The 16,332-nt window shown below is 56.0% G+C and overlaps 1 protein-coding gene across 4 annotated transcripts in view; it reads left to right on the top strand.

The window, feature by feature from the left end:
• The window catches only part of LMX1B (LIM homeobox transcription factor 1 beta), a 76,569-nt gene that overhangs the window by 626 nt on the left and 59,611 nt on the right, over nt 1–16,332 (top strand). For 3 of the 4 annotated variants that reach the window (XM_045563003.1, XM_045563001.1, XM_045563002.1), the window contains exon 2: nt 334–520. In XM_045563003.1, the coding sequence (XP_045418959.1) occupies nt 334–520 (187 nt within the window). Of the gene's footprint in view, nt 1–333; nt 521–16,332 lie in introns of those variants that run through there. The other variant, XM_045563004.1, reaches the window with a different exon arrangement.

Genomic DNA, 16,332 nt, shown 5'->3' with positions numbered 1-16,332 from the left:
CAGTCTCACCTCGCCTGTCTTGGTCCCAGCCGGCCACCCTGCGCGGTGCTCGTTCTCATTTGTCTTAACACCGAGTGCTGAATCTCCAGAGAAGGGGAGAGCGCAGCGCCGAGCCAAGGCTGGAGGCCCGCGGCCTCTCCGCGCCGGAGCCCGCGGACTGGGACGGACTAGCTGGGGCTGCCCGGCCCCTGGCGCGGCGGCCGGGGGAGCGCAGGCGGCAGGCGGTGATCCCGGGCCGTCCTCCGGGCCGGGGGCTGCGGGCACCGCGCGACGGGGACGCCGGGGCTGGGCCAGGCGGCGCTGACGGCCGGGCTCTCGCCCTGTGCGCTGCAGGCTCCGACTGCCCGCATCCCGCCGTCTGCGAGGGCTGCCAGCGGCCCATCTCCGACCGCTTCCTGATGCGAGTCAACGAGTCGTCCTGGCACGAGGAGTGTTTGCAGTGCGCGGCGTGTCAGCAAGCCCTCACCACCAGCTGCTACTTCCGGGATCGGAAACTGTACTGCAAACAAGACTACCAACAGTAAGCGCCTCTCGTCCTCCTCTTTCCCCGCCGCCGCCCGGCACTCGAGCCCGGCCGGTTCCCTCCCGGGCCGGGCCCGCGCCCGTCCTACCGCAGGCTCTGCGCGCCACTGGCCCGGGCAGCTCCGAGGGCTCCACGGCTGCGCGTCTCAGGGCTGGGGTGGACCAGCCCAACCCAGCCGACAGTGGTGGGGTCCGGGGAGCCTCCGGACGGCCCCCAGTTGCCATCCGTTGTCCCAGAAACCTGCGCTGGCCCGCTGAGTTGGGGTGCAGGACAAGGCCCTGGGCAAAATGGGAGATTTGACGTCTGGGTCCTAGGATAGGTCTGGCCCCACCGAGGCCTGAATTGGGAACCAAAAATCTATTTCCAAAGGAAAGCAGTGCTTTAGAGAGCCAGGCCTGGTTGTGTGCTTCCCCAAAGGCCGGGGGCGGGGGGGTTGGGGGTTCCTGGAGCTGGGAGGCGGAATACTGAGCACCTAACGGCCTGAGTACCAGGGAGGCCCCTTTTCTGCCAGGCTCCCTGATGGAGAGAAAAGGGTGTCCATCTTCCCCAAACCGTTCCAAGCGGGAATTTTGCACTTAAAATTTTCCTTGATTGGAGAAGCAGTCTAGGAAGAGGACCTCAAAAGATGGCAAGCTATAATCTGGGGCTCCCTGGGGGAGTGGAAAGCTGACCCAGTCAGCCCTCCCCAGAAGGCCTCCTTCCTTGCACTGTGTATTGGGGAGGGGATGGCCTGCTCTGCCCTGGGATAATCTGAACCTCAGAGCTGAGGCCGGAGAGGTGGGCTGAGCCCTACCTGCTGACTTTTGTTTTTAGCTGAGACTATGGGTTCGTGTGGCAGGGGCTGGGAACAGATAAGAGTAGATGCAGGCTTTTTCCTTTGACCTGCTGGTTTTTGTACCTAGCAGTGCAGTTGAGGGCGAGGCAATGAGGAGCAACAGCAAGTGAGGGGTGTGGGGATCCCCAAAGTGGCGTGCAGAGACAAGTGGGTGCATGTGAGAACTTTTTAATGATGCGCAGAAACCTGTCTTGGATGGGGCTGCAGAGTGGCTAGGTGGCTCAGGTGATTTGGGGCTCAGAGAGGGCTGTGTGTGCCCAAGCCTCTGGGGAAAGCCTGGGCTGCTGGTGCCTAGTGGTGAGTGCAACCTACCTACTCTGCCCAGGGATTCTGCCCAAATCCAGGCCTCAGGCCTCATGGGAAGTAGGGCAGCCCAGCTGTTTAGCTGAGGTCTGGAAATGGGACTGATGGCCGGGGCCCTAGAGAGGGCATGGGGTTGTACCATACAGGGCTCTGGCTATGCCCCCCTAGTATGGGGGCCTGAGCAGCAGCTGCTTTCTGTGCCTTGCTCTCCTTCCTGCTGAGGGCTCTTCGGGCAAGAATTGGGGTCGGTTCAAAGGGAATCAGCTCTTTTGCTGGTTCCATAGTGCAGCTGAGGCCTCCCCCTCTGCAGGAAGCACCCCAGATTGAGGCACACTGCTGTTGGTCGGCCTTGCACTGCACCCTGGACTGATAAGATTCTAGTTCTGGGAGAGAGGGAGGCCACCAGTCAGTTCAGCCACAGAGAGACTTAAGAGTGGCTCAATTAGAACAGGGAAAGTACTTGGGGTAGACGCAGCTGGGGGCTTTGGCTTGGCTTAGGAAGCACCTCTGCAGGGTACACCAACCCCCAATCCCCCACACCCTGCACCCCTGGCCTCCCTTGCTGACCCTGAGCTTGGCTCTGGCAGTGCCACTTACCACCCAACTCAGTCACTGGCCTCAATGACTCAACACGTGTGGCAGGAGGCCTGGGAAATTAGAAGTGGGTCTCAATCATTTGTGCAGTTTTTCAAAAAAATTTTTTAAATATGTTGGACAGACTTTTCCAACCTCTTGTACATATCTTCCCCCTGTAATCATTTATGGAGCTTCTCTTTAAAAGGAAGAAAGGATACCCCCTGGTTCTTCAGGCACAAAATAAAGTCACAAAATTTGAGCTGGACGTTGCCTTAGAGATGAGTGGCTAATTTCCTCATTTTACAGAACAATTAAACATTTGTGATTGCATGGCCAAAGTATGTTTGTTTTGAAAAGAAAAGTTGCCTAAGGGCCCGCTACTTTAGTGCAATTGGGTGCGTTGGGAATGAATTTTGGTGCAAGGCAGATCTTGGGTCCCCAGTCCAGAGTCTGGGTCCTTTGGAGCTGAGGCCTGGTTGGGGGGGGGGCATTCTTGCTTACAGTCCCCTCCTCCTCCCTCATCCGCTATTTCTTCCAATAACGACAATTAGTTATCTGCACTAGGTGGCCTGCGGGGGAGGCTGGGGGCGGGTGGTGGGGTGTATCCAGACAGTCCTGGGGACAGATACCCGGCGGGTCTCGCGGCAGCATTTTGCAGGGAGAGTGAGCGATCGAAGCTAGCAGGCAGTTCACTGGAAAGCGATGTACTTTGCACAATAAAAAATATTTTTATTCACCATTTCTTTTTTTCTTTGAGAATCGCAGATGCATATTTATTTCATCTGTGCGTAAATGCTTTTCAGACGAGAATCCAGGCAAGTGGGCGCAGAAACGTGCCTTCCTCATTTTGTCAAGTCTTGCGTCAGCGGTATTGGGAAATTAACAACCCCCCTACCCCCTACAACCACACACAACTTTTGAAAAATGTGTCCTCACCCCTTGATGAGCTGCAGGGCTCGGTCCTTAGAAAGAAGTTGCCATTTTTAGTGTCTCTTCGTCCTTTCGATTTGTTCTCAGGGATCCCGGGCACCCAGAAGCGCAAAGTTATTTTACGCACCACAGGGGTGATTAATTGACGTTCGGGCACATTTAGTAGCATTTGATAAAATCCACTTGTACGTCCTAAATGAGCAAAGTGGAATGCGGGCTCCGGACTTTGGGCATTTTTATTCTTAACTCGAAAAGTCTCCCTTTTCTCCATACACATTTTTGGGGGAATCTGAAAAAACAAAAACAAAGCAGCTTCAGCTCCTTTTCGAACATAAATCCGGGTTAGAAAGCCAGAAAACAAGCGGCCTCCACAAAATCACAAAAACCTCTCCGTCCTCCAGCGGAGAACATATGAAAAAAAAATAGGCATATTACCTCCCCCCCCCCATTTTTTTTTTTTTCTTGGCGGCTTGGCCAAATAGAATTATGTAACTCTCTTTTCTTGCCGTCTGTCGCTCGTCTGGAAAGGGTTTTTATCCTGAGGAGGTGGCGAATTCCTGGAGGAGGCTCCGGAAGGGGGGAGGGTCAGTGGGAGAGTCCAAAAATCTGTCACAAAATGGAGTCTAATCGCTTGTAATACAGCTCCCAGGTCTGGCGACCCGAGGCTCGTTGGTGTGCGAGCGGGAGCCTTTGTGCGCGGCGAGACGCAGAGCTCCTGCCCGGCCGAGCTCCCACCTCGGCGGCGAGGCTGCGGCGCCTTCCGCCTGCGGGGCCTGCCGGGGAGGCCGAGCCGCCGCGGCACGGACGCACAGGGCTCCGCTGGCCCGCCAGGGTCCCTTTGGGCTGCCTGCCCAGGTGGGATGCGCCCACCTGGGCAGAAGGGGAGCGTCGAGGCTTTGATTGGGTTCCACAAAAAGCCCTCTGAGTGCTGGGGTGATTTCTTTTTTTAAATTTCTCCCAGCTGGCTGCGGCTCCAGTGGCCCAACCGCACACTTCCCAGCACATTCCTTTCCTTGGAAGTGTTTACACCGGGAAAGGCCTTCCTGGGAGGCTCACCTCTGTCCCCCCCACCACACCCCCCAGCACCCTGGTGTTTGGGTGTGGCTCATGGGGAGAGCAAAGTCAGGCTCTGGCCTTCTCCGGCTGCTGCTTCTCCCAGCCTAGAAGGCCTCGCAGAGGCTTTCCTGCGGGATGCCCCTTCCCCAGTGGGTACCCCAGTCAGCATGGCCTCCCATCGGACTGCTTCAGTGCTGCATACAACTCTGCCCACAGCCTGGGGTAGAGAGAGGGCCTGTCCTGGAAACGGCCCTGCTTGTGGGGAGGAGGCAGGACTTTGCCTTACAAAAAGGCCTCTGTGGTGCTCTCCCAGGGGGCTGAGGGCCGAAGGGCTCACTCTGCCAGCCCAAGTCTGGGGACCCTCTGGCTCTTCCGAGGGCATCTCTCCATTTAACCCTCAGCACCTTGGCTGTGGGCAAGAGGGTAAGCGAAGGCCCTCCCGACACTGCAGTCATCTGCTGCTGAGTGGAGGCATTATTCACGGTGACTCCTGGCTCACCCTGTGTTCCCCAGGCGCTGGGCTGGTATGGCCTTAATCGTTTGCTGTATTTTTCTCCAGCTGGGGGAGCAGGCTGTGAGGATCTCCTCTGGGGTGTGTGATTGGTGACTCTCGGCTCCCTTCTGCCCTGTCCATTGGAGCCAGGCTTAGAGACCACACAGCCCTGGCACTACCTGATCCTCCTCTGTTAAATGGGGACCTACCCAGCTGGGGGAAAGAATTCTTATAAGGACTTGAGATCAGGTGCCCCAAAGGACTTGGTATCTTGCCTGGCATGTTATCGATACTCTGGAAGTTGTTACATTATCACCATGAGCATGGCAGGGAATATCTTGTCTTCAAGGACACACACCAAACTGCCAGCAAGTTCCATGCCCAAGATGCAGCTGGCAAGCTGGGTTTCCATGAGCCTCTCTATGCAGGGAGGATGCAGGTACCCTGGGGAAACCATTCCTGTGCCTGAGTAGGACACTGTGAGGGTCCTGCCTACCTCAGCCATAAAAAGAGCTTTAGACTTTGAGTCACACTTGGGTTCACCTCCCAGCCCCAAGACTAGCAGCTGTGTGACCTTAGCTAAGTGGCTGCTCATCTCTGAGCCCTGGGTTCTCCATCAGCAAACCCAGGGTGATGTGACTTTGCAGGGTGGTCATGAGTATTACACAGGGCACCTGGTGGAGCTTCAGTATTTATTCCATTCTCCAAGGGATCCATTATCCTCTCCTGCATCTCAAGAGAAGGTGAAACCCTTCCGATTGTGTGGGTGTGCACAAATGCCAACTGTGCATTATCAGGAAGGGCAGGCAGCAGAGTGGGCCTGGTGTGCTGGTCTGTTTCTCCTTGGGTGCAGTGGAGGTTGGTCCAGCACAACACTATTTTCACTGGGGAACAATCTGCATCTCCAGGGTCTGTATATACCTTGGAAAAGCTTACTTAATAATATAATTTCATATTTGAAGAACTGTTTGCGCTTATTGTTTTTGTGATTGAAACGACAGAAAATAAAGCACAGCCAACATCTCTGAAGCTGGTGGTGAGATTTAGGAGAGGGGGTGTGGGGAGGAGAGTCAGGGATTTGTATGCTTCTCAGAAGGAAGATGAGGTTTAGAAAGGGTCAGAAGGACCCTCCAGCCTTGAGGTTTCCACCCAGGGGCAGTTGGCAGTGTTTCACCAGGAACCTCCTTTTTTCTCTGTCTCTCTGTCCTATGGCTGTGGAGTTCTAAAAAGGAAAGAAAAGAAAGGAAAAAAAAAAAACCAGTCCTCTTTTGGCATCACTTAGGCTGAAGGATGGAGGATGCTCTGAACGACATGAGTTATAACTTCCAATTTGTTGGACACCACAATCAGGCCTCAGCTCCCGGGGAGGGAGGGATAGTCCACCCATCCAAGGAGCCACGTGTGAGCTGTCAGTCGGTGAGGGGTGCCTGAGGACCCAAAGCCCTTGGCTCTCTGGCTGACCCAGCCGGAAGTTCTGCTGGCCCTCTCCAGCCCAGACTCTGTGCTGATGGCAGCAAAGAGCAAAACCAAAATTATATATATTTCTTGCCACTGCAGTCAGAAGTGGGGAGGTGGCCATAGTGGGGAGTGGGGTTTAAGGCTGAAAACCATATTTGAAAAAGTTGATTCACGAAGGCAGAGGAAGCAAAGTGGCAGACGTTTGCCATTTCATCAACCGGCTGGTGTTCTCCATTCATGTCATAAATGTCTCCTGTCATTTGATGCCAAAAGCAACATGATTTGGTTCCCCGGTGGCCTATAGGGTTTTTTTCTCTCTCTCTCTCTCTTTTTTTTTCTGCAGTAAATGTTTATTTGTTAATAATATACTTTAAACAGCCTAGCCTTGACCTCAAGTCTCCTGAAGCATCCATCTTCTCCCAGAAAAATGTTTCAAAGTTTGTGTAATTTTGGGGGGAAGGTGTCACTGACGGGGCAGTGAAGGGCCTGTGTTTGCTTTAACTACTGCAGCGGCCGTGGAGTGGTGGGGCATAAGGGGCCACTGTGCTCCGACGGCAACTTTCTTAGGTTTCAGGCCTGGCTGACAGCACTTCCTCCCTGCCCTTACCTTACTTCGGCTGATCAGTACAAATAAATTTCTGGTGGGTGCTTCCTTTGGTATTCCCTGGGCAATATTGTATCCATTTCTGTTCAGCTTCTTGACTGGCAGCGGTTGGACCTGCCCTGCTGACCCAGTGGACCTGAAGTGGGGGTCAGGGATCTGGGGCTGTGTGGGCACATTTGTGGGGGGCTTTGTTTCAACTGGGAGCCTGGCTTGGACAGGCCCTAGATGAGTGTACTGGCTGATGGCAGAGCACCTGGCTGGCCTGGCACTTAGTGAGCTGCGAGGAAGTGTTGCTGAAGGAAAAACCCCATTGCTGTTGCTGGAGCCTGGTTCCAGAAGAAACAAAGATGTTTGCTTCCTGCCGGTGCTGAGAGGCTTCCCCGGGAACTGTGGGGAGGTTGCCAGCTGGGGCGGGTTCTGAGGCCGCCCAGAGCAACAGAGGTGCCCACCAGGCCTGGCAGGAGCCAGGAGGCCACCAAGCCGCTGGATTGCTTTAGAAAGATGAGCTGAGTATGCTGGGCCTGGGCTGCCAGGGGTCCCTCTGCCGGGTGCCTCCTGGGGAGCTTCAGCCACGCTTGATGACGGGAGGGGAGGAGCAGCACTGGTTTGGGACCAGTTGGGTGTGACTGCCATTCCCCCTTCTCCCGCCTCTCCTGCTTTTCGAGGGGACTCAGCGACTCTTGTCATGTGACTCCTGGATTGCTATAGTTACTGGGCTGTAGGGGTGTGGGCGCTAGCCCAGGACTGAGCTGCCCAAGCCAGTAGAGATCATGAGGACCAAGGTGCTCTGGGGTGACTTCATCCAAATGGAGAGGCCCGAGGTGGGCACATTTTCTCAAAGGAAGAGCAATATTGTTGGCAATTACAGACTGGGGATCAAGAACATTTCCATCTTCCAGTGACACAGGCCGAGGGCCTTTAGGGAAGGCCTGAGCCTTGGTTTCCTGCCCTGTGAAATGGGGGTGATAATTCCAGTCTCAGGGTTGCTCTGAGAATAAAATAGAACAAACCCAAAGGCGCAAGCCCAAGTTGGGCATTCAGTGAATGTATGTTTTCTTCCTTCCTGTTGGGAAGTGAGTAGAAGGCAGCCCTGTCTGGCAGGAATGCATTGTCTGTCCTGCGTGGGAGGCCCAGAAAGTGCAGCCTCCTAAACAGGCCTCCTGGAGGGGCCTTGCCCACCCTTCCAAGTCTCACCCAGGTCTGGGGACTGTGTTTTCATTTTTTCTCTAGAAAAGGGAATGGAGCAGGTCTGGCTGCCAGAGACTAATCCTTGGAGGCAGGGGCAGCCTGTGGATGGGCCCCCATTCCTACTGAGGCACGAGGGGCCCATTTATCCAACTGACTCTTGAGCATGGTCATGGTAGATGTGACCTTGCAGGAGCAAAGCCTTATTAACCAGAGGGGCAGGCCCCAGCAGTGCAACTAGAAGGGAAAGGAACTGGCGATTGTTGAGCGCCTGTGAAGTTCACTGACTTTACTGCTCTGGCTCTGTGTGTAAGGAAACTGAGGCTGAGGAAGTTGAGCAACTTCCCCAGGCCCACAGTTACTCTGTAGCAGATTTTCCGCAGGCGGGTCTAACTCCTGGATAGGATCGCTAAATCCTTAGGTCCTGACCTTCCAGAAGCCCCAGGTGCCCGCCCTGGACTGAAGTGATTCTCCCTAGAGCGCTCAGCCTGGAAGGGATAGGGGTGGGGGTAGGGGAGTCTCATTGCCCGAAGGCTGGAAGGGGGGCTGTCATTGCCCTCCCCGCGCAGAATGCCTCCTGTAGGGCCAGCGCTGACCAGAGGAGGAAAAAGGTTAGAATAACTGCTTTCCCCGGGGGCGGAAGAGCTTCCTTAGCGGCCCGGGGCACACGGGCGGGGCGGCTTTCAGTGGCTTCCACCGGCGCGCTCCTCCAGGGCCACCTCCGCGGTCTCTGCTGTACGTTCTCCTTTCCTGGGAGTGGGACGGCACCGTGCACAGGCTCCTGGGCTCCCAGGCTCCTCAGCCGAGTCGCGGGCGCCAGCGCGGTTGATGAATTTCAGTGTCACCAGGGGTTTAGCCCGGATTTGGGAACCGCGCGCTCTAATACGCGCACACGGTCCTGCCCTTTCTAAAGCGCAGCCCTTTCACCCAGCCGCTGATTTATGAAGGAATCCGATCCGGGACGGGCTGGGCTGGAGCCGGGAGCCCCGGGCCCAACGGCAGCCTTTGGACTCCGTCGCGTTTCAGGGACCCTTGGCGGATTGGGGGCTCTCCTGGGCTGGGATCGGGGCGCCCTGCCGGGTGGGGCCTCCTGTGGCCCAGAAGGAGTAGTTTCCCTCGGAGCCTCAGCAGGCTCCCGCTGGAAGGGAGCGGGGCTGGCGGGGAGAGTTCGATTTTCGTTCCGTGTTGAGCAAAGCCTTCACCCCTCCCAAACCTTTCTGCCGACCCCCTCGGGTAGGCCCCAAACCTGCAAGTTTGGGAGGTTTGTTTACTGAGGGAACAGAAAATTGGTGTGTGTGTAGGGGAGAGAATCTAAGACCTTTTTCCCGCCTGAAAAATGTGCAGAGTCCCTCAGTTGTTGGAGGCAGCCAGGCAGCCGCGTTCCCGGGGCGGACACTCGGCGGACCCCAGCCCCCTCCCTTCTGCGCCCCGGCCGGGCCGGAGGGCGCGGGCAGCGGTTTTTTTTCAGATTTGGTTTGCAGGGGGGAAATGTGGTTGTATCAACCCACAAATATTTACTCTTAACAGACTTGTATCTGTGGAGATTTAGAACAAAGACAGTTTAGGGGGATTACAAAAACCCTAAACCCCGTTTTTCTCCCGGACTTGGTGCTTTAAATGCCAATTACAGGCGAGCCATATCCAACAGCAACGGGGGAAGGCGGGCAGGGTCCGGGGAGGGAGTGGGGGGCAAGTCCAGCCATTAAATGTAACTTTTCATTATGAAAAGGATTTCGCCGGTTTTATCTTCTAATAAGATTATGTCACGAACACAAGTACCTAGGATGGTGCTGAGTGACAGGGCTCTGTCGTTTAATCAGAGGCTGCACCGCTCAAACCGTGGGGCCCTTTGTCCCACGGAGTGAACGACGGAAACTTGCCGTCCTAATCCCCTTATTCATGTCAAGCAGAGAAAAGAAGCCGAGCACCTTACAACCGTGTCCCCTCCACCCCTTCCGAGGGCAGCAGGAGGAGGGGGTGCTCCAGCCCTGTCTCCCCCCGGCGCCTTTCGTTTCCAAGCGTGCTTGGGCCTCTCCGGCCCACTAAGCGTTGCTGCAGGGGCAGGGGAAGGGGGTGCTTTGTGGGTGCCTCAATTGGCAGTGTCTGGAAAATGGGGACAATGGCCCCAAGACCAAAGGATAACTCGGGGGAGGCATTTTTTTGCCTCCACTGAGGGAGAGCACGGGTCCTGCTCTGTCCCCTCTTCCCGGGAAAGGTGGCACTGGGGTGCACACCCACCACCCCCTTTAAAGCAGAACTGAAAAGAAGAGAGGGCGAATGGAGATGCCAGGCTGGGGCCCTCCGCGGGGCGGATTTCGTTGGATCCCTGGGACTAATGTCAGGGCGCTGGTACTCCTGCAGGTCTCCAGGATTGGCCATTCCCGGCTGCCCACTTGGCCCCTCTCTTCCGAGGGCGAATTCCTTTGTTCGACCCCTGCGGAAACCCGCTTCTCCGCCGGCCCGCGGTGCCTTTCTTCTCGCCATTGCTGCCGCCACCACCCCGGTCCCACCGTTTGCAGGGTTTTCCTGTGGCTCCCTGATCGCGGAGACCCAGCCCCGTTCGCCGACCTGCCCTTCGACGTCGCCGCCTTGCCCGAGCCCCGGCTGCCTGCTCCGCCTGCTCGAACTCCAGCCTGCACAGCGGGCGCCGGAGGCATGGGCTTTAGCCGCCAGCGTTTGTCTCCGGGCGCAGTGGGAAGCCGCGGGTGTCCCAGAAGCGGTCACAGGGTTCCGGGTCGCTGCACCGGCTGAAAAAACCAAAAGCAAAACCGACACCCAGCAAACGAAACCCGCGCGCCCCCAGGGCTATGATTTGCGCCCCTCTGGGGACACTGGGCAGGCAGTCCCCAGGCCGGCTCCCGGGGTTTCAGCCCAAAGGCCCCAGAGTCAATGTAGATGGAGAGGGACTCGTAGGAATTTGTCTCTAATGTACCCGGCTCCTTGGCTTCCTTTTAAAGCTCTTAGGCTGTGCTCTGGGTTCCTGGGTGCGCCCTGGCAGCGCTCCGGAGACGCCTGACTGCACGCAGTCTCCTCCCGCGCCGAGCCCAGGTTCCGGGCGCGGGGAGGATCGGGCTGAGAGCAGGGTGTCACCTCGTAAAAGCGACAGGCAAGGGCTGTTTTATGGGGAGGGAGAAGGGGCAGGAAGTGATGCTTCCATCTCTGGGCGCGCAGAGACGGAGAGTTCCGATGGAGGGAACCCTTTCGGGGCGGGACGACTCAGGGCAACAGCGCAGGGCAGAGACAGTCGGATCCGCTGCCATTAAGCATGGGACGGGGCTGGCGGGAGCCGGGAGTTCCCCTCCCGCCCATTCTCTCCCGGAGCCCCCTCTTCAATACCCGTCTCGGCCAACAGCCCTGGCCCTTCCTCCCAGGCTAGGGGCGGGGGAGAGACTTTCTCTCTCGAAACACTTGATACCAACTTTGTTTTTTTGGCAAGAAAAATAAGCCTTGTTTGGAAAGGGGTTGTGGGGGGGGGGGCTTCGAGTGAGCGAGGGAAGGAGCGAGCAGGCGGCAGAGCAAACTTTGCGGATTAGGTTTCAGAGCCCCCGCCCCACCCCCAGCCCCGCGGCGGTGATTTGTGTGCGGGGGTCTGTGACCCTGCGAGCATCAAACGGCCCGCGGGAACCGGCCGAGTTCAGAGGGACAGTGGGCAGAGGGGCGGCCTAAGACAACGCAGATGGTTCCTATCAGCCGGGCCGGGCCCGCGCCCTGGGCTCGCAGCGTCCGCCCGTCTGCCTGGGCTCCTCTGCGGGGAAGAGGCCTCGGGTCTTGGGGGACCACCGCCTGAGGGCTACTAGGGGGCCAGAACGCAGCAGTCAACGCCCAGTCAGCCCAAACTGAAAGGAGGCCAGAGGCTGGTGACAGGGGTTCCTCTACCAGGGAGTCCTGGCCCCATTCAGCTCAGGAGCCTGACGCTCCTTGTCTGTCCAGAGTGCCTCTGAGCCCAGACTTGTCGGGAAGAGAGACCCTCCAGCCCTCTTCCAAGAGGCTGAGTTACTCCACCCCTGCCCTAAGAGCAGCTGGGGCTCATCCAAGTCGTAGTGCCCAGGGGCCCTTTTTGGCCTTTTTTACTCAGGAAGGTGTCCTGCTCTGCCCTCAGCCTGCCTGCGGTCATGGGTTTGGGAAGCCCCCACCTCCCTCTGATAGTGATTCATTCATTCTTCACAATGGTAGAATGCCCCACCCCTTCCTGCCCACTTGAGCCCTTTCTGCTTGGCCTGGGCTAACTTTGAGGGGCTCTTATATTTTCTTCCTCCTACCCCTAAGAGAAGGCTGAGAAGGAGGCTCAATACCTTGGCTCAGAGCCTTGCTTTGAGACTGGGGCCCCTGCTTGGTCAGGTCAGCTCCCATGCCAGCCTTGGGCTCTGAGCCTGCTTGCTGTCCCTCTGTCCCCAGAGCTGGAGCTGGACTGTCGACCTCAGCAGGCCCAGGTCTCCCTGCCCTGATTTCCAGGGCCTGGCTTTTCTCCATGGCCTCTGAGGACCCTGACCTCAATGAGGGTGCAGCAGGGGCACACCTACAGGAACCTTGGGCCATCCCAGCTCAAGGGCTCATCGAGATCCTTATAGAAATGGGAAAACCAAGGCCCAGGCACAGCCACAACTTGGCCTATTGTAGCACAGCAGAGGCAGGAACCCCATTCTGCAGCCTGCCAGGCTAGAGGTCTATGTGTGCAACTCCACAATTCTTTCTAGAACCCTCTCCCAGATTCTGGCTTTAACACTGGCCTACTCTGTCCTCCCTGGGCTGAGGTCTCAGGGAGGAGGGTGACAGCGGGCTTCAACGATGAAATGATTTTAAGAGTTTTCTGGATAGCATGGGGCCATCCATGGCTTGGGAATTTTATCTTCTAAATTGGGACATTGAGGGACAAGTGCCAGGTGTGCACAGTGCCACGTCCCATTGTCCCTCCATCCTTGTAGTCTCTGACTTCCAGACACCCTGGGTTTGGCCGTTCCTCTCTCTGGTGGGTCATGGGGAGGCCAACAGCCTGGCCAGGGCCACAGAGGGCCAGGGGGCTGCTGGGACCTCTTGAGGCTCTGTCTCCCAGGGTCCCTGCCTCGGGGGAGCAGCCGGCTGGGTCATCTGTGCACAGAAGACACATCTGTCCTCCACATGTTGGAGGCCGAGCAGAGGACATGTGGTTTGGGTCGTGTTATCTTAATCATATTTATTAGCCAATCCTGCAAAAAAAAAAGAGTTTGATATGGTTATGATACGGAAAAGATCCCCAAATCTACAAGGCGACAGATCAGGAGGGGCCGCCAGCAATAGCTAGTTTTCAGCTGGGCTCAGTACGTGGCTTTGGAAGTTCTTTGGGTTGTTCTAGTGTGATGGAATCTCTATGCTGTGAAATGACACTTACCGCTTTCATTTTCCCAAGCAGAGATCTAAAGCAAAATTAATTACCCCGCCTTGACTGATAGTTGTTCTGTTGGAGTATGGTTCTAATCCTTATTAACATTCTCTAAAGTCAGGCATGAAATATGACTTTTACACCACACTCTTTGGCATATGTTTTTCTTTTCCAGGATATTTTTCAGGCTATCTCTAAGCCTGGCTGCTGTTCATTATTTTTGCCATAGGTCTGAAGTTGCCAGCCCCAAAGCCAGTCCCGCACGGAGCATAGCCACAGGGGTGGGGGAATGACACATCTCTACTCACGACGCAAATTGCTTCTGATTATTGAGCTTTGAATATTTCCCTCCATCATGTTTTTATTAAAAACTCCAGCATATTTATGCTCAATAGTGTCTTCGATTAGGTTTAAAAAAAAAAAAAGCAGGGGGGTTCCCCTTTCTATAGCAGTATGTAAAGAAAATAGTTGTCATGACCACAAAATTACCATCCAGACCTGGTTCTAGTAAAGCAAGCCCTGCTTTGACAAGCCCAGCACACTGGTGCTTTTTTCTGAGCGTTCCAGCTTCCAGGGAAACAGACCAGAGAGGAAGCCCACAGAAGCCTCTGTTCTGCAGGGTACTTGGGACACCTCTCAGGAGCTGACACTTCCCAAGTTTGGGAGCCGCAGAAGGAAGCCCAGCTGCATAGGGCTTTCTGACAGGCAGGTCCCGCCCCAGGAGAGCACACATACTGCAGCAGCAATAACCACAGCCAACACTTGTGTAGCCCTGGAGGTCCATCAGGCACTGCTCTAAGCCTTTTACATTCTTTAGTGACACTATGACAGGGGTGCTATTATTATTTTTATTTTCAGATAAGACAACTGAGGCACAGAGAGGTTGAGTAACTTGCCCAAGGTCACACAGCTAGTAAGTGGAAGGGGAATTGGAGTCTAGGCATTGTGTCACGAGAAAACTTTCAGTGATCCTTTGGGAGGGCAAATTCTAGCTACGTTTGGTGCCCTTGTGGTGGCCTGGCACTGGGGTTCAGCGTTGTCTATTGAATGAATGGCCCATAATGAATGGCCAGTGTTCACTGCGTGGTGCCTGTGGTAAGGCTTTGATGGGGATTATTTCACTGAATCTTTCCTTGCTCTGGGGGCAGGCTTTATCAGTATTATTTCCCATTTGCCAACGTTGACTCTTGACCTGAGAGGTGCAGTGATTTCCCCAAGGTCACACAGCTTCAGATGGCAAGGGTAAGCACCACCGTCTACTGGGCACATGTTACATCTAGGCATAGGGCCAAACCCTTGGCATCCTAGATCTTGGTGAGGGTTCCTAAAAGCACTATTGTTTATCTGGGTTTCAGGGTACAGAACTGGGGCTCAGAGGGGCAAAGCCACACACCCAGGGTCACACAGCCGGGGTGGGGTCAGGGGGACGGCACAACATGGGGCCAGCATGTGCAGGTGCCACAATCTGCCCTCTTGACAGCCTGAGGGAACCCAGGCTTGGGGGAGCACCTGGCCCAGGCCTCTCAGTGGGTCTGACTTGGCCTAAACAACTGTCCTGGCAGCAGGCAGGGCATATTTCAGCGTTGCGGGGAGAGGTGTGTCTGTGACCAGTCTGGTGCCAAATATGCTTGGCATCGTCCCACCCTTGCCCCACTTTACAGATGTGGAAACCAAAGCACAGAGAATGTAGGTGACTTGCCCCAGGTTACACAGCTGGTGAGCAGCTGGAGGGAGTCACAGCCGGTGTCCTGGTTTGGGGGTAGTGCCTCTCAGAGACTCTGAATCGTCCTCTTCATCATTGGCACTGTCGGCTTCACGCATGACCACCTCTGAGTGCCTGATGAGTGCTTTGCAAATACACGGTGAGAGCAGGGAGGTTCAGAGAGGGAAGGTGCTTTTCCAAGGATTCCACAGCAAGGTGGAGCTGGCTGGGGTCTGCCCTCCTGCTCAGGATAGTGGTGGATTACATGGGAGGGGACAGGGGAGCAGGCCCACCCCATGGATGGGAGCTCAGCCAGCCCTCAGAGGGCCACCTTTACCCCTGCCGTGCCTTCTCGGCTCCGGACTGCCGGGTACAGCAACTCAGGGCAGGCGCTGTCTGCCCTTTGAAGGGATGGCTGCCTGAGTGTGTCACTTTGAACTGCAAAGGGGCCTGCGGCGAGGGCTCGGCCCCCTCCCACGTGCCCCCGCCTGTCCACCCCTTCAGCTCTGGTTCCAGTCGGCAGGCCTGGAGCCAAAGGGGCAGGCAGGGCAGCAGCCCCCCTGTGAGATGTCAGCCTGATAAGTGAGCAGCGACAGACCCCTGGAGGAGGACAGAGCTGGCCGCCCACTGCTTGGGCTGTCCTACGTGGCAGCAGTTCAGGCCAGTGACCGAGGTGCCATCCTCCCACAGACATGGCCTTGTGGCTGCAGAGAAACACCTCCCTGAACGTCAAACATTTAAACTGAAATAGCAGTAAGGATAGTAATAATAATAATTTGTAAAAAGGAAACATCTTGCCTGGGGGCACGGGGAGCAGCGCGGCCCCAGCCCTGTGCGCTGCTCAGTGTGTTCTCTGGCAGGAGGGGTCTTAGCTGGGGCATCCGGGCAGCGAATTGCCAGAAACCCAGCTGGGGGTCTTGTAGGTGCTCAGCTTCTGAACCAAGTGCAGGTGAGGCCAGGCCAGGAAGGAACAGGCCCACCCTGGCCTCAGGGAGCTCCTGGGCTAAGGGGGTGGGGGTGGGGCAAAGCTGAGTAGCAATCATACCAGCATGGTCCCTGTGCCTGCAGATATTGGCCTCTTCTTGGATTTTGTTACCCCAGAATTGATTCCTTGGGAGGCCAAGGACTTAAACAGATTCTTCACCAGTGCTTTGGAGCCTCAGAGTTTGTAGAGTGCAAATCTGGGCTTTGCCGCTTACTGGCTGTGTGACTTTAGGTTAGATGCTTTAACCTCTCTGTGCCTCAGTTTACTCAACATCTATGGAGGACCAAGCGCCTGCCTTAGGGGAATGCTGAAATTTCAAGGGGAGA

This window comes from Lemur catta, chromosome 10 (genome assembly GCF_020740605.2).
Source record: "Lemur catta isolate mLemCat1 chromosome 10, mLemCat1.pri, whole genome shotgun sequence".
Taxonomy (NCBI): domain Eukaryota; kingdom Metazoa; phylum Chordata; class Mammalia; order Primates; family Lemuridae; genus Lemur; species Lemur catta.
This window is presented reverse-complemented; position numbering and strand designations above follow the sequence as displayed.